This window comes from Tauraco erythrolophus, chromosome 7 (genome assembly GCF_009769465.1).
Source record: "Tauraco erythrolophus isolate bTauEry1 chromosome 7, bTauEry1.pri, whole genome shotgun sequence".
NCBI lineage: Eukaryota > Metazoa > Chordata > Aves > Musophagiformes > Musophagidae > Tauraco > Tauraco erythrolophus.
In genome coordinates this window covers 15,058,949-15,076,594 of record NC_141471.1, presented here as the reverse complement: position 1 = coordinate 15,076,594, position 17,646 = coordinate 15,058,949, and the positions used below count along the sequence as shown (strand labels likewise).

The following is a 17,646-nucleotide window of genomic DNA, read 5'->3' as shown; positions in this document are numbered from 1 at the left end:
TGCAATGTACATGTGTGTGTTTGCAGGAATTGGATTGTAAAAAGAAAGTGCTAGCAAGTGTCCAGTTTCTTCCAGTTTTGCCTGTTCTTTGTATTTTGTCTGCCTTGACACCAGCTGGGGTCTCATGGTGCAGAAGGCTGTGGTTTTCCAGTACATCGGCTGTACCCCATGTGGGGCTGCCCCAGCTACCAGTACATGCCTCAAAACGCAGCAAGTACAGCCTCCACCACCCTCCCAGGAGTACCACTTCCACCATTTCCAGGATCTTCAGCAAAGTGTGTTTCCCAAAAATGAGGCAGAACTTGTTTACCAGACCAAACTGCCTGTGTTGCTGTACTAGTTGTATCCGACTGTGTCTGCCTTTACTTTCCAGCCTGCCAGCAGGAGCTGGCATGTGCCACGCAGTTACCAAAGAGGCAGGATCTGGATAAAAGATGACCCAGGAATAGGGAAAATGTGGTGAAATGTGGTCTTTAGTTGCATATGGAGCATTCCCTCTTGCTGTATTTCTCTCCTTTGCCTGCCTGAACCCCTTTCCCCCGCATTGGCTGGTGTGCCAGGAACGAGGTGAGCGTCCTTGAGGGAAGCAATGGAAGATGGCACGCAGGCCCTATCCACTTCCCAGCTTTTCCAGTCCCTCCAGCTTTGTCTGCACCCTGGCCTAGCCCCTTCTTACCCCAAGACACAGTAAGTCCATTTTCCAGAAGGATTCCAGCCCCCTTGCTGCAGTGTTGCCTTGGCAGTAGCTCTCACACTGGCAATGTTTTCTGTCCATCCAGAGCTGTCCCTTAGTGCCCTTTGCATTAAGAGGGCACTTAATGCAAAATAACCCCAGAGCTCAGGTGGTTATTTTGGGGAAGGTGGTTCCCATTTGTACCTCGGTACCTGGTGATTTCAAGTCACTGCCACCAGGAAGGAGGGAGTGGAGAGGAAATGCACGGAAGACTGTGAGGAAAAGCTGCTCTGCTTGCAGCCATAGGCCTTCTGCAGATCTGGGGTGACTTCAGTTTGCTTAATTGGCCAGGCTTGTATCCGGAGAGAAAAACCTTGCAAAAGCTGCTTTAGACAGTCAATACAAACTCAAGCATAGGGCAAGAAGCTTACTGGCAGAAAACCTTTACCAGAGACAGGTCTGCAAACATGAGCGTGTTTTTGAAATCTCTTTTTTAAGGGTTTTCCCATTAGAGGGAATTTGCTTTGCTGTTAGGTCCTTGTCAGCTGTGCAAGTGCTTAGTAGTCTTGGGACCCATCTTAAAGAACAGAGGGAGCTTTGTCCTTTGTTTGAAGATGTGTGTATATTTAGGTCCAAACACATGGTGGTGTTAGTCTGAAGAGGTCTACAGCTAGGAAGACTTTTCACTACTTTGGACAATTTTTCTTTAAAAAAAAAAAATAATTGTGGCTCTCCATCAGGTGCCAAGTTCCCTTAAACACTAGCACCCACCAGGAGACAGAGCCCCATCTGTCCAATGCCTACTGATGGTCCATGAGGAATGGAGAACTTGTGGGTGTTTTTTCAGAAAGCGAGTGCTTCCTCTTGGCTGACAGTCCTGTGTAAGTAAGGACGGGAAGCTTTACAGCCACGGATCTGGTGCGCAGCCAAGTCTGGTCCCTAGCCCAGGCTGCAGCCCTGTTGCCTTCCTTCTCCTCTCTGCCGTAAGGTGTTGGTGAGTTGAGGCTGGGCTCAAACAAGGCTTTTAGGGAGGGCAGGGGGCTGCATCCACACTAAGTGCCAGGGCTAGGACAGTTCTCAGAAATGTCTATTCAGGTATAGGACCTCCATTCCTCGTAGTTCTTTGCTCTTCTCAGTGCTTAGCTAGCTCTGTTAATAAAGATTGTGAGTATTCGGGGGACGTTGGGTGAAGCCATGTTACGTTTTATTTGAACATATTTGCTGCTCTCTAGAGGAGCTGATGGAAATTGCAAGTTTTAAGGACACATGGCTATGCACTTTAAGCCGTGGCAAAGTCTGCATAATTGAAGAAAGGCAGCAAACGAAAATAAACAATAGCCTCCCTAAAATGTTGCCAGGAAATGAAACAGCAGCAAAATAAATTTTAAAGTATAAGTAAAGAACAAAGAAGTTAAGGTATTGCAAGAGGTAGAAGAAAGTACATAGATATCATTACAGGTGAGGGGACTGCCAAAAGAGGTGGTACTAAAATAAAAACTTTTCAATAAATTATTATTATACAAATAAAATTATGATTATACCATCAAAGGCCTTGTCAAGAATAACTCCTCCCAAATCCTTAGCAGAAAATGGTAGAGTGCTTTTACAGGGGTCAAAGAGGCCAGAACAGAGGCTAAGAAACAATCTCTCTATTGAACAATCGAACCAGAAATTGTACCAGCTTGTACACAGACATGGCAGAGCCCAGAAAAAAAGTGTAAACTTGAGGAAGCAGCAATTAAAGAATCCACAACCGAGAAAATACTGAAATCTTGCAACAGAGATGTGACTGATGATAAAAAGAATCACCAGACTCTCTTGCCAGGGTTCAGCTAAAAATGAAGTCACCTACATTTGTCGCATAGCTGTGAGGTAGTTGTCCAAACTCCCACTACTTTCCAAGGAGATCTGGTCAAATCCAGATCTGAGCTCCAATCAATTGCCCACAAAAGGTACCCTATGTTATTAGACTTGCCAGGGGGTAACTGAAATATTCACCTGTGGCTTTCAGACATGACAGGAAATTACAGGAGACCTATGATCATTTGGAGAGGCAGGCAGAAACTGTATTAGTCTCCAGGACCACCTGGAGGTGGATTCTGGTCGAGGAGGTGATTCTACCCCTCTACTCTGCTCTGTGAGACCCCACCTGGAATACTGTGTTCAGCTCTGGAGTCCCCAGCACAAGAAGGACATGGAGCTGCTGGAGCGGGTCCAGAGGAGGACCACGAAGATGGTCCGAGTGCTAGAACACCTCTGCCTACGAAGACAGGCTGAGAGAGTTGGGATTGCTCAGCCTGGAGAAGAGAAGGCTCCGGGGTGATCTTATAGCAGCCTCCCAGTACTTAAAGGGGGCCTACAGGAAAGCTGGAGAGGGACTTTTTACAAAGGCATGTAGTGACAAGACAAAGGGCAATGGATTTAAACTGAAAGAAGGCAATTTAGTTCAAATATAAAGGAAGAGATTTTTCACTCAGAGAGTGGTGAGGCAGTGGAAACAGGTTGCCCAGAGAAGTTGTGTCTGCCCCATCCCTGGAAGTGTTCAAGGCCAGGTTGGATGAGACTTTGGGCAACCTGGTGTAGTGGAGGGTTTCCCTGCCCATGGCAGGGGGTTGGAACTAGATGATCTTTGAGGTCCCTTCCAACTCTAACCATTCTATGATTCTATGATTCTATGGAGCCTATGTCTGGGCAATCAATTAAGGGTCACAAGTTTACTTTAGAGGGAACCAACTCATCTGCCAGGACCCACTGACTACATTACTAATACTCTATTGACTGCAACAGGAGTTTATTACAGCTTACCTTAAAAAAAACATTATTTGGATACCTACCTTCATTTAAATGTCTTAGTCTTAGGCTGAACCTCAGCTTTCACCTAAACATGGCACTTGCAAGGGTAGAGGGGAAAGAAGAAAGAAAAACGAAACTAGGAAATATTGGGAAATATTTAGCATTAATCATAGCTGGAGAAAGTACTACTGTACGGATGTACTTTCACCAAATGTAATACTGGTTTGCTCAACAAAAGAGACAAAGAAAGCAAAGTCAGGAGAATAGGATTGTGGTGGACCTGGAATATCATATGATGTCAGACATTTTTCTTGGTAGAATTATTTAGGAAAAGAACAGGAAAAACCAAACCACACTGGTCATACCTTTCATAGATTTCAAAAAGACATCTTGCAAGTCACCACTGCAAAGCTGTGAAATCTTCTAAAATGCTAAAAAAAAATAAAAATGACACTGGAGTCTAACTTTCACCAGTACGTCAATATGGCCACACACATTCCTAGCCAGGAATATGCTAGGAGATGTGCATACCAGGTAGACCAATGCTTCAATAGAAAGGAAAAATTGTCCAGTGTCGACTGAGATACATGATCTCTTATTTCATAGAAAAAATCTCATAGATTTCTAGGTTGGAAAAGACCTTAGAGATCATCAAGTCCAACCGTCCCTAATCTCCCATTAAACCATATCCCTAAGTAGTTCATCCACCTATTCTTAAACACATCCAGGGATGGGACTCAACCCACTCCCTGGGCAGCCTATTCCAGTGGCTGACAACCCTTTCAGAGAAGAAATACTTCCTAACATCCAACCTGAATCTGCCCTGACTAAGCTTTATACCCATTTCCTCTTGTTCTATCACCAGTCACTAATGTAAAGAGTCCTTCCCCCACCGCCCCACCATCCTTTCTCAAGTATTTGTAGGCTGTAATCAGGTCTCCCCTCAGCCTCCTCTCTCCAGGCTAAACAGCCCCAACTCCTCAGCCACTCCTCATAAGTTTTATTTTCCAGCCCTTTCACCAGTTTAGTCGCCCTTCTTTGGACTCGCTCCAGGAGCTCAATATCTCTCTTAAAGCGAGGGGCCAAAACTGGACACAATATTCCAGGTGCAGCCTCACCAGTGCCAAGTACAGGGGCAGGATCACTTCCCTATTCCTGCTGGTTACACTATTCTTGATACACGCCAGTATCCCATTGGCCTTCTTGGCCACCTGGCACACTGCTGGCTCATATCAAGCCGGTAGTCAACCAAGACCCCCAGGTCCTTCTCCGCCAGGCAGCTCTCCAGCCACTCTCCCCGAGACTATAGCGATGCTTGGGGTTTTTATACCCCAAGTGAAGGACTCTGCACTTGGCCTTATTAAAGCTCATGCCATTGGCCTCAGCCCAATGTTCCAGTCTGTTCAAATCCCTCTGAAGGCCTCCCTACCCTCGAGCAGATCAACACAGCCTCCCAGCTTGTGTTGTCCGCAAACTTACTGAGAGTACATTCAATCTCCTCATTCAGGTCATTGATAAGATGTTAAAGAGAACCGGACCCAGCACTGAGGCCCTGGGGAACCCCACTGGTGACCGGCCTCCAGCCGGATTTAGCCCCATTTACCACCACTCTTGGGCCCGGCCATCCAGCAGTTTTTAACCCAAAGGAGGGTGTGCCTATCCAGGCCAGCAGTTACCAGTTTCGAACCAGAACACTATGAGAAACTGTATCAAAGGCTTTACTGAGGTCAAGGAAAACTACATCCACAGCCTTCCCTTGTCAACCAGGCGGGTCACCTGTCATAGAAGGTGATCAGGTTTGATTGGCAAGACCTGCCTTTCATAAACCCATGTTGACTGGGCCTGATCACCCGGTTAACCTGTATGTGCTCATTAATAGCACTCAAGATAACCTGTTCCATGACTTTGCCCATCACCGAGGTCAGACTGACAGGCCTGTAGTTCCCCCGATCCTCCTTCTGCCCTTTTTTGTAAATGGGGGTAACATCCACCTGCCTCCCGGTCCAGCGGAACTTCCCAGTGAGCCAAGACTGCCCAAAGATAATGGACAGGGTTTGGCAATGACATCCGCCAGCTCTCTCAGGACTCTTGGGTGGATACCATCAGGCCCCATAGACTTATTATCAGAAAACACAGCACATCAGAATCTACCACCTCAGCCATTGCTTCAAAAGACAAGATATTTAGAGGGAGACACATTGCATTTTAGAAGACCATTAATAAATGTTGGTTCTGCCCAGTGTTATGACAACTGACTGGAATGAAAAAAGGAATGAGTTTCTTAAAAAGCAATTCTCTTACTTTCTCAAAGATGAAATATAACATCACTTAATGTAACATAACACATTCCTTTTCTTCCAAGAGATTGCCATTATCTATATAATACCTTGTATTCAAAATCTTCCATAATTTAGCTGGGATGAAAACCAGCAGAGGGTCTACGAAAGTTGCTCTATGAACATTACTCACATTCAAACTTCTGTAGTTTTTCACTGTTGGCTTTTGGAGCTCACAGAAGATTCTACCCAGAATAATTCTTCACTACCTTCTTTAAGACATGCAGCAGTATATAATTATTTTTTTATTCTCATCTATCTTATTTTCCCCAAAGGAATTATGTTTTGAAAGCACTGTGTAAATTCATGAGTTAAACCCTAATTCAGAAAGCACTCTTATTCAGGAAAATAAAATCTCACTGAAGTCAATAGACTTTGGCATGCACTTAAATACTCCTTACCACCCTACATGCTTATGATCCCCTTCTATTCAAGAAGCAATCAAGCACAAGTTTCTGAATCAAGATGTAAAGGTATTCTGTGAAAACCATTTTCTATTCCAAGCTCTACCAATAAATTAGGGTTTTTGTGATTTTGCCTTTTTTTTTTTTTTCATCAAGAACGTATAACGTGAATGTGCTTTGCTTCATTTTAGGCTGCAAAGGCCCATTTTACATACTGCTTGTTAAATCAGATTCTAATGATTCTTTCCCTAATGCAAATCTTTCCTCTCATTCACGGATTGATTTAAATTCTGTCAGCTTGCATTCATGATGCCTTGTCATGATTTGCATTGCTCTGATGCGTTTGCCCTGGTTGCACCCCTCACTCACTTTGGCTTGAGAACATAGAAGCCATAAATAACTCTTTAGCTGCTAAAAACAACACACACAATTCTTGTACACTAATGAGCTAGAGGATGGCAGCAATGAAGCTCCTTGTGGGTCTCCGTGGTTTCCTAATCTGACTATTCCTAGTGCCCTGCTCCGTATCCTGGAAAACTCTGGTTTTCCACATTGTTTATAGGCAGAACATTGCTTCCCTGGAGTTTTGCAAAAAAGTAACTTCAGCTTAAAAATTGCGACGGTAAACGTGTTTCTGCCCTGCAGGTTTGGGGAAACAAGCAGCGCAGCTGGGGGCCTGGTCTCCCCTGTCTGCGGCGCTGGGAGGCTGCATCTCCAGATGGCAGTGATGTACAGAAGCACACGCCACACCAAAGCTGCAGGGTCTTTAGCTGATGGGGAAACATCTCTCCTTCCCTTCCAAAAGTCAGATTTAATTTTATTCCCCACCTACATTTTGTACAGAAAGCCCAAAGCAAGTTGTTTGTTCATAAGCCAGATTGCTACATTTTCCTGATTTACATTGGAAAAGACTATTTGGATTTCAGCCACTGTGAAATGATGAGGGTATCACGTCTAACATACATTTTGACTCAAGTCAGTTCACAGCATGAAATTATTCTTTCTAATTTCAGAAGATGTGTGACAGAACGTTCTAGTCCTAAGTTATTTTCTGGAAAAAAAATAAAGTAGAACAAATAATTGACTAACGCTTCTTTGTGAAAAATGTTAGGTATAATTTAGCAATGGCAAATGTTTGGAGGAACGAACATCTACTAAGGCATTTAAAATGTAGAATCATAGAATGGTTTGGGTTGGAAGGGACCTTAAAGATCATCTAGTTCCAACCCCCTGCCACAGGCAGGGACACCTTCCACCAGACCAGGTTGGCTCAAAGCCTCAAACAAAACATACATGAAAGCATCTAACAAGTGGCACATAAGACAAAAATGACTGGAAAAGAAACCATTATTTTTCTACAACATATTAAAAAAAATCAGATCGTATCCAAAAGAGAGAGTTCAGCTTTCTCCTTCACAATACATTGGGTATGAACAGTAACCAGCCCACATCTTTCGGACTGTATTTACATTTTCCTGTAAAGCTGTGTTTTAAAACAGGCCACCGTAGTTCTGTGACGGTCACCTCTGCCCAGAAGGTGACAGCAACACCCCTGTGCAAGCGAGCGGGCGGCGGGCAGGACCCAGGGGCTGCGCTGCCCCCCAGCACGCACCGCACCGAGGAGGGAGAAGTCGAGAAAATCCTCGGGAACGTTAGCGGCGGGGCGCTGCGAGAGCCCAGGGTGCATTCCCAGTCTCTCCCAGTTGAGGGCACTGCTGGATGGCGAGCGGAGCCGCGGCCCTCTCTCCCCCCGCCCCCGCTCCGTGTCCCTCTCCCGCCGCTCGCCCGGTCCTGCCGCTGCCCTACCGGGGCTCTGCTGCACATCGGTTCCTACTTTTGCAGGATTTCTTGCGCGATGCAACTCCAAAACTGTTGTAAACTCTCTTTTCCATACCCTGCCTGCCTTAGAGAATGGGAAAGAATGAGTCATTTTTCTCCACTCTTAAAAGTCGGTTTAACTTTCAGCATCCATAGCCCAGATTGGGCTTGGAAATCTAAAGTGATGGCCCCACGCTGGTCTGCTCCTTTTACCTAAGTCCTTCAAATCTTTCCCTGTCTTCCTGACGAAGAGGATGACATCTCTCACCCAGCCCCATGTAAAGGCTAGGGTACTTTAGAAATTGTAAAGACAACAATGGGATGGGTGGTGGAGAATGCCAGCTTTACTGAAAACTGGGGATAGATTTGGTGCTGTGTCTGGGAAACTGAGGACTCTCCAGGCATGTGGGACTATGGCCTTTTGGGGCAGGGCCGTTGAGGGGAAGCTGGTAGAGAGGCATGGGTGCAAGAATGTGCTTGTAAAATGGGGCATCACTGAAAACACAGAAGAGTCAGGAAATCAAGGTTCTTCCCCTAGACTTGTACTTAAGTTTTGTTAGTCTGGGTATTACTGCAATTTTTGTCTCCAAGAAGAAATTTGACTATTAATTCACTAGTGAATATAAAGTGTTTTCAGATCATAGATAAGAGACTTGGAGGAGTGAAAAACTATTATCTCAGCCTTCAAAAAGCTTGGTTCAGCATTTAACCTTAGGTACTGGTTTCTGAAGTGATTTGACTATCCTTAGTCACCTCAGATTATGGCTCCACATTTTAATACCAGACACTAGTTATTTCCCTACCACCGTAGCATTTATGATGTATGATCCTTTCTGCTGAACTAGTGAAATTCATACACCTGATTATAGTAATGATGGGCACCTATAAAAGCTTAAATAAAGCTGTCTGAACATTTCTAATTGAGTTCTCTTAAAGGTTGCCTAGAACTCATCATGACCACACGTAGAGAGTCTGTCCTGTTTAATATTTCTTCGTTGGACCACCATCTGTAAATCACTTTCCTTATTCTTCTTAGGTTATGCTGTTGCTTTCAGGGTGACCTTTGATGCCCAGCCTCTTTAATTCTAGGAAGAGGTTGTGCTATCTTTTCAGTCAGTTTTGTTATGCAGGATAAAAAGAGAGGGATAGCCAGGATGGGCAATGGAGAGAGATTGTTCCTCACTTGCTTCCTTGTTGGGCCAGCAGCTGAGTAGGCCGCAGTAGATGGGAATGGAAGAAGTGTAGTTCTAGAGAAACATAGGCCATGTGGCTCTGGAAATGGGGCACAGGAGCAGGGTATGCTACAGGCAGGTCGTAACAGGCACTTTGGAAACTGGTTGTGATGCTACAAGCTGGTTTGTCTGGCCCACATTGAGCTTTCCTCCAGCATGATCTTGACAGTAGGTGAGCTGATCCTCCAGGAGCATCTTTGGTTGTTCTTCAACATTCATTATCACCAGTTCGCTTTTTGCCCATATTAGGTGGCCTGTCTATCCCATATGAAAGTCCATGTCTTATTGGTTAAGAGGGTTAACTTACTGAGCAGGCTGGGTTTGGCTTCTGCACTGCACTTGTGAAAGAAGTATGTTGAGCACAGTCACTGGGATCAAACCGTTATCTTACTTGTATTGAAGTTTCATAGTTCAGAGTGGACCTGGCTTTCTCCCAGGGACTCTGGTATTTCTTTCTTAGCTACTGATTCCTTTTTAAATTTGGGCATTCTGCTTTGGCTCTGTCCTGCTTTCGGCTGGGATAGAGTTAATTTTCTTCCTAGTAGCTGGTATAGTGCTGTGTTTTGGATTTAGAAGGAGAATAATGTTGATAACACACTGATGTTTTAGTTGTTGCTAAGCAATGCTTACACTAAGTCAAGGACTTTTCAGCTTCTCATAATGCCCTGCCAGCAAGGAGGCTGGGGGTGCACAAGAAGTTGGGAGAGGACACAGCCAGGACAGCTGACCCAACTGGCCAAAGGGATATTCCATACCTATGGCATCATGCTGAATAAAACGAGGGGGAGTTGGCCAAGGGGGGCGGCACCTACTGCTGGGGAACTGGCTGGGCATTAGTCAGCAGGGTGACGAGCAATTGCATTGTGCATCACTTGTTTTATCATTATTATTGTTATTATTATTATTGTTGTTATTGTTATTGTTGTTGTTGTTATTTCCTTTTCTGTCCTATTAAGCTGTCTTTGTCTCAGCCCATGAGTTTTACCTTTATTTTTTTTGATTCTCTCCCCCATCCCATTGGCAGGGGGAAGCAAATGGCTGTGTGGTGTTTAGCTGCCTGATGAGTTAAACCACAACAGCCTCTTAGTACTGGTTTCCTCCTGTGGGAAACTGTTGTTGATTTTTAGTGAGGTGTCTGCCTCAGTGAATCTGGAAAGAACCTGGGCTCTCAAGCTGGGGTGAAGCACACTGTGAGTAGTGTGCACACAGAGGCGCCTCTGCCTCCAGCTTTCTCACCTCACCTGGGAGACCTTTTAGTACTAGTCAAGCACATTTGAAGAACTCTAATGGGTGAGCATCCTAATACTTTGATTTTAAAATATTGTGTAAGAAAGAAGGAAAAAAGAAGCCTTGTGTGTCACTCTTAGCCTTCATAGCCTTCCCAGAAACCTTGGCCACATTTATATTATTTCAATATATAAGAATTTCCCCATTCGAAGATCCTTTGCTTGCATGACCGGTTATCAAAGCTCTAGGGAAGCTTCTCCTGCACAGGGAAAACTTTGCAGCAGGTTGCAGGACACTCCCAGGCAGCTCCCTGGGACCCAGCAGCCGGGCCCAGGAGGGGTACAGGGTCCCTCCTGAGGGCTCTGCAGCACACCTGTGCTGCTCTGCCTCTCTTCGAAAGGCCCACTGGCAGCTGGGTCACCTCCTTTAGAGGCTATGGGATTATTCGGTTGTTACAGCAGGAAGAGAATAATCCATAGGATTTCCTTTTGCAACAGGAACATGTAAAGCAGGGAGAGGTCCTGGAAAGAAAAGGAACACTCTAAAGGTATGTTGCTTACTAGAAAAGAAAAAAAAAAATCCCGAACCATGTTTCTCTGCTAGCTTAGTCACTCTCCTGAACGGAGCAGGTAGTTAGACCTTTCTGTGAGGTGCAGGAGGCTCTTATTTGCATTTATTCCAGCTCTCCAAAGGTTGCTATACAAGTTATGCTATGGAGCTGCATCAGTGATAATAAAGCTTTCCCATAGCTCTCCTGAGCTGGTGTGGCTGCTGGGGTGTGTGGGTGCTGCCCCTGCCCACGGGTGAGCCTACAGCAGTAGGGATGCCGAGGGCACTCCTGCTCCGCAGGCAAGGGCTTGGGCCACGGGTCTGCTGGACTATTTTTAGTAGCTCTCTGGCAAATTTAGGGAAAAGGTATTTTATCATCAGACCTTGAAAGGTAACGTGTAACTCCTACCACCTTACTGATGTATTTTGGATCTTCATAGCAAATTTATCTTTAAAGTCTGATAAAGGGTATCATAATAATGTGAAGTTCTGTGTAGCCGTGGATTTTTATTTCTTATGTACTTCAATGCCTTGCTGCTGGGTTTTCGGATATTTTTTTCCTAGACACAAGTTTTACGTTGATTCACATAAATTGCACTTGTAAATTAACTCTTTTAGCACCGTTTCCCTAGTTCTGTGTTTCTAGCAATTTGAATTTTGTTCTCACTTTTATTTGTTCAGCCTTTGCATTATTACTCAGTCGCTTCCAATGCCAAAGCAGGCATCCTGTTAACCTAACCAGCTCTGAGACTGCCTTCCTGACTAAGTCCACCTGCAGGACCTCTTCGCTCATTCCAGGGTAGGTTAAGCCACAGGATACTGGATATCTAGTATCCAGGTTAAGGGGGTATCCTACCTTCATTCCAGGGTAGGTTAAGCCAGTAGGACACTTCCTATCTTTACTAGAAATGCTTTTATCTCAGCACTAGCAACCTGTACCAGTGGTCTGCGAGAGACCTATCTAAACCAATTCTCACAGAATAGCTGTGGCTGTACCTCCCCTTGGTCTTCCTTACTATAACCTATTGGAGGGGAAGGAATACAGATTTTTATCTGAAGAAGCGGTTTATGCTTCCATACGTGAGGGTTCCCCAGCAGGAAGAAGACTTCTACCTTAGCCCCACTGACAGCAGGGAAAAATGACATGTTGATTTAAATGTTTCAGCAACTGTTAAAAAGTGTTTCCAGCAATACAGTAAAACACTAGGGCCTTTTCAGCTTATAGGTGTATCAATATTATGATCCTAGCCAACTGGTATATAAATAGGATAAATCCCAGTGGAACATCCTTTGCATTTCAAAAGTTAAAATTATTTTTCCCTCCAGAGGTACAGATTGGCATTTTAAATTCCTCCTTTTCATGATCCCAGTAACTTTGTAGAAGTGGAGGAGTCTATTAAGTTATGAGATCTTTGAAAAGGACACCAATAATCAAGTCAGTGCTCAATGGAACAAGCTTTTTCCCACAAATCATGATTGATATCTGTGTCATTAGTAGGGTAGCTGCCCATCTCTTATCATGATTGACAGGTTAATAAGGGACCTGGGGCTATCTTTTCACTTCTAGCACACAACCTAACCAATTGCTTTTAAATGATTGCTAATTTGATAGAATATAAGCAAAAGGCATAAAAATATCTGGAATAATGTCTAATGCAGCTTTTACTTCTGGTATACTGAGCGATCCCATTTTAGAAAACAGATTAGAATGTAGTTAATAGATTTTCAATTTTTTTTTAGATACTCAGTTTTTAAAGAAAATCTTGTAGTTGTTCTTTGGTTCAATTAGGAGCAAAAGAGAAGGGAGTTTTGTAATGCAATTGTCCTGTAAAGGAAAATGTTTTAAATTGGGGAGATTATGTGAGCAGACCACCTGTAGGGCATTCATAGCTCTTTTCTATAATGCTCCAAGCCATGCCTTGCTGCCTGCAGTCTGGCTAACAATGCAGGGAAAAGCTGTTTAAAAGGCTGTTCTCCCTTTTCCCTCTGGTGTTCACTAACTGTTACAAGTCTTCCTCTTAAAATAAAAAAAAAAAAAAAAGTCCCACGTCCCTTTAATTGAAGAACTTTAAGGCTCCATGGTGGCCAATTGGTCTGCAACAAGAGGAACCAGGCAGCAGGGAAAGAAACTTCAGACTATACATCACATTTGGTGAAGAGAAAAGATCAAAGTTTTCCCAAACTCAAAAGAAACCAAGTTCCCTACAGATTAACCCTATTCATTTAGCTCCTCTTAAAGGAATGATGTTCTGAGCCACTGGGCAGACAGGTAAAAAGTTCAACAATTGCCAAAGCATTCTTCTGTTAATTCAACAGCCTTCTGCTCAAATAAATTAGCTTAGTCCTGACAGAAGAACAATACCTTTTCTCTTGAAAAAGGACCATATTTGATATACAAAAGTTAAGTATGAAAGGTTAAGATGTTGGTTTAATCTGTTAAGGAGAGGTTGATCTAACAAATCTCAACTTGCTGTTCCACTGTAGTACATGATCTATGAATTTAAAACATTAACCTTTTACACTTCGGTATGCATCCCCGGAAAGGCAGGTGCTTACAGAAGTGTAGACAACAGGTAAGAGAGGTGTGTGTGCACATTCCTAAAATAACACCCATTTTAAAAGGATACTTCACATGCCATGTGAGATGACTCTTTTCTAAAGGCTCAGTTTAAAGACACTGTCCTCTTTCAAAAAGCAGAGAACTATGTTATAGCACCTCTTTGTTTTGGCAAACGTTTTTTTTTCAGAATAACTGACTTGTTTTCCTTGTGTCTCTGTATCTCACTGCTTTAACAGTTCCTAGTTTATAGAATTACCTAAAGACACAGCAGCTGGAATAACCAGGGCAGGTGTAGGGGAAAAGCTTGAAAAAGTAATTTATCAAAAGTCATTTTATTGACAAAATAGAATACTCATATTTGCTCTTACAGGGGTAGCCTCTACACTTTTTTACAAAAAAAAATTTACAGACTGTATAGCTTTGGATATATACATATTTTACACATCTGTACAAGGTAACAAATAATTATATAAATACATCCTTTAATGTAGGAAACCCGTATTTAGCTGGGGTGTATAATTAAGACATGTTTTGATTCAGTCTGTATTGTAAGGCATTTGCCTGGTCATCGATATCCCAAAAACCTGCAGTCCCAGCAGACTCCCGCCTCAGGATGGGAGAGGGAGGAAGATCCTCCCTCCCACAAGCGAAGAGCTGCTGTTAGTCCAGAACGGCTCAGAAGCCGCTGTGCCTTGCCCTCTGTAAGACACGGGTGAGCCTCTACCCTCCTCTGCCAGCAAAATAATAAGCTGGCTCCTTGAAGTACATGCTCCCTGCATATGAATGGAGGGGAAGGAGGAGGGGGCTGGAGCTTGGGGCCTCTGCCAGCTGCATTGTTCTATACAAGCTGTGGCTAATAAGGACCATTAGGGGTTCATTAATGGCACCAAACAGTGAGAGGGCATTTTAGGCAGGCCAGTGTCCCTCATTCCCTAACCTTTGGCCTCTTTCCCCCACCTCACACTTGAGACAGGGGCATCTGCTTGGGGTAGGAGACAGAGCTGGCGGTGCCCGACCTCCACGTCAGGCCGGTGCTGACATCACTGTAGAGGGAGCCACCACCGCCAGCCCCAAGTCCTCCTGCTGCGGCAATTGCTGCCTGCCCACCTGCTCCCGCCCCTGTGCCCCCAGCCACAGTGGCACCTTTGCTGGCCCAGCAGCAGCGGGTGCAGAGGGCCCTCCAGGACTCGAGGGTCTTGCCAGACCAGACCCAAACACCGGAGGTGATGCCCACTACCAGGCACATGAAGTACTTGAGCATGAAGACTGCATAGTCAGGGCGGCGGGCCTGATCAGGCTGCTGGTCGCGCAGGCAGGGGCAGTTGTGCGTGGCTTCCCAGCGGGGCCGGTTGTGCTGCTCGTAGAAGAGGCAGGCGACCACACTGGCAGCTGGTACAGTGTAGAGCACGGTGAAGAGGCCCAGGCGTATCATCAGCTTCTCCAGTTTGTGGGTCTTGGTGGGGCCGCCCTGCTGCTTGATGACGCTGCGGATGCGGAAGAGCGAGACGAAGCCGGCGAGCAGGAACATGGAGCCGATGGCCAAGTAGATGAGCAGTGGTGCCAGCACAAAGCCCCGTAAGTTCTCCAGGCTCTGGTTGCCCACGTAGCAGATGCCAGCCACGGGGTCCCCGTCCACGGAGCTGAGCGCCAGCACGGCGATGGACTTGACGCTGGGGAGCAGCCAGGCGGCCAGGTGGAAATACTGCGCGTAGCCGGCGATGGCCTCGTTGCCCCACTTCATGCCGGCGGCGAGGAACCAGGTGAGGGAGAGGATGACCCACCAGATGGAGCTGGCCATGCCGAAGAAGTAGACGAGCAGGAAGACCACGGTGCACAGCGCCGGGCCGGTGCTCTCGTACCGCACGTGCTCGGCCACCGCCAGCTCCGGCTGCAGCTCGGCCGCGCCGCCCGCCGCGCCGCGCCCCCCCGCCGCCGCAGCCCCCGCCGCCGCGCCGCCGCCGGCCCCCGCCGCCCCGGCCCCCGCGCCGCCCGCCCCCGCGCCGCCGCTGCACGCCACCTTCTCGTGTCCGGCCACCAAGCGCACCAGGTAGCCGAGGGAGACGAAGAGGTAGCAGGCGGCCAGGAAGATGATGGGGCGCTCGGGGTACTTGAAGCGCTCCATGTCGATAAGGAAGGTGGAGACGGTGGCGAAGGTGGAGAGGAAGCAGAGCACGGACCAGAGCCCGATCCAGAAGGCGGTGAAGGCGCGCTCGTCGGGGCTGAAGTAGGGGTTGTGGCAGGGCAGGGCGCAGTTGGCGATCTGCCCCGTCTTGACGCGGTTGTAGAGCGGGTGCCGCTCGCTGGACACCGACACCATGGGCGCCCGGCACTGGCAGCCCGGCTCGCAGGGCGGCGGCGGCCGCGGCTTGCGCGGGGCCTCGGCCGGCGGGGCGGCGGCGGGCGCCTTGGCGGGGCCGCCGGGCTTGGCGCCGCGCAGCGGGGGCTTGGCGGGCGGCGGGGCGGCCGTGGTGAGGTCGGTGCGGTTGTAGTCCATGCAGAGCGTGTCCGGGCTGCCCTGCTCGGGGAGGCGGTCGCAGCGCATCCTGTCGGGCCAGGCGAAACCGTACTGGCGCATGAGCGGGGCGCAGCCGGCCTTGGCCCGCTCGCAGACGCTGCGGCAGGGCGGCAGCGGCTTCTTGTAGTCCTCCAGGCAGATGGGGGTGTACATGCTGCAGAGGAAGAAGCGCAGGTCGCTGGAGCACTGGATCTCCACCAGCGGCCAGAACTGGTGCACCTCCAGCCCGGCCTCGTCCTGCGTGTCGTGGTTGAACTGGTTGGGCATGTAGGTGTAGTTGTAGCCGATGCCCTTGCAGAGGGGCACGGTGATCTCCTGGCACGACAGCTCCTTGGCCGAGGAGGAGGAGGACGCGGCAGCAGCGGCCGAGGCGGCGGCTCAGCCGGCGCGCTGCAGCAGGGACAGGGCGGCGAGCAGCGAGGTGACTTCCAACAGGTAACTCCACTCCATGCTCGGCGGCGGGCGTCGGCGGCCCCGGCTCCTCTCCCGTACCGCTCAGCAGCCACGGGGAGCGCGGCGCCACAGCACACCCCTGCCGCGGCTACCCCTCTGGAGGGCGGTCCCCTCCGTGTCGGCCGCAAGTGAGAGGGCTCGCAGCCCCCCTGGGGCTCCGTCGCCCGGGAGGGAGGCGGCCCCGCGGGCACCTGGTGAGGGGGAGCCGCCGGCGAGCGGAGGGAGGTCCGCTCAGGGAAGGCCCCTCAACCGCCGTCGCATCGCTCCTCGCGGGGCTGGGTGTGCAGGGGGGCTTCGCTGCTGCTCCAGCGCCGGCCGGTCACGGAGCGGCGACGGCAGAAAAGTTTCGCGGTCAGCCCCCGCGCGGCGCGGTCAAGATGGCTGAGGCGTCCCGGGGACCAGGCGGTGCGCCCCGCGGCGCCGGGCTCCCACCGCCCCGAGCAGGCAGGCAGCGGCGGGGCCGGTGTTGGGGCGGCCGGAGCGGCTCCTTCTGCCACCCGCCCGAGCGCCCAGCTCTGCGGTGAACCACCCACCAGCCGTCCGATCCTCGCTCTCCGCTTCCTCGGCCGCTGTCGGCGGGGCGAGCCGGGAACCTCTGGCCGCGATCGCGCCACTTGAGCGGCGGGTCCGGGTCGAGCGCGGCAGCGCCTCCGCGCAACTTGTCGCTCTCCGGCCCCGGCAGCGCCACTCCGGCCGCCGCGCTCTCATGAATATTTATAGCGAGCGCCGCCAGGCCCCGCCTGCATCGCCTCGGCCGCCTATCAGTCGGGCCCGGGCGGAGGGCGGCGAGGCTGGCCCCAGTCCGCCTTAAGGTGGAGCCGGCGGCCCGGCTGTGGCTCGGCGGGCGCGCCTCAGTCCCCCTCAGGCGTGGGGGACGTGGCGGTGGTTTTTCTCTGTGTTTTACGCGCTTCTGTCCGTACGGAAAGGTGCGGTTCTGCACCGGGAAAAGCTCCGTGCCGGGTGCGCGGGCCGCTTGCTTCCCCCCGTGAGGGTTCCCGGTCAAGTCGGGTTCACTTCAGGAGCAGCAGCAGTTCAGCCACTGCCTGGGGGTCTCTCGGAAGCGCTTTTCTGCCAAACGTTTGGCAT

The 17,646-nt window shown here is 48.7% G+C and overlaps 1 protein-coding gene across 1 annotated transcript; it reads right to left on the bottom strand.

Annotated features, from left to right (window-relative positions):
• Window positions 1–14,550: 14,550 nt before the first annotated feature.
• Window positions 14,551–16,557, bottom strand: FZD8 (frizzled class receptor 8). The gene is given in 1 exon segment (XM_086614453.1): window positions 14,551–16,557. A coding segment is annotated over 1 exon segment (2,007 nt).
• Between the last annotated feature and the right edge of the window lie 1,089 nt (window positions 16,558–17,646).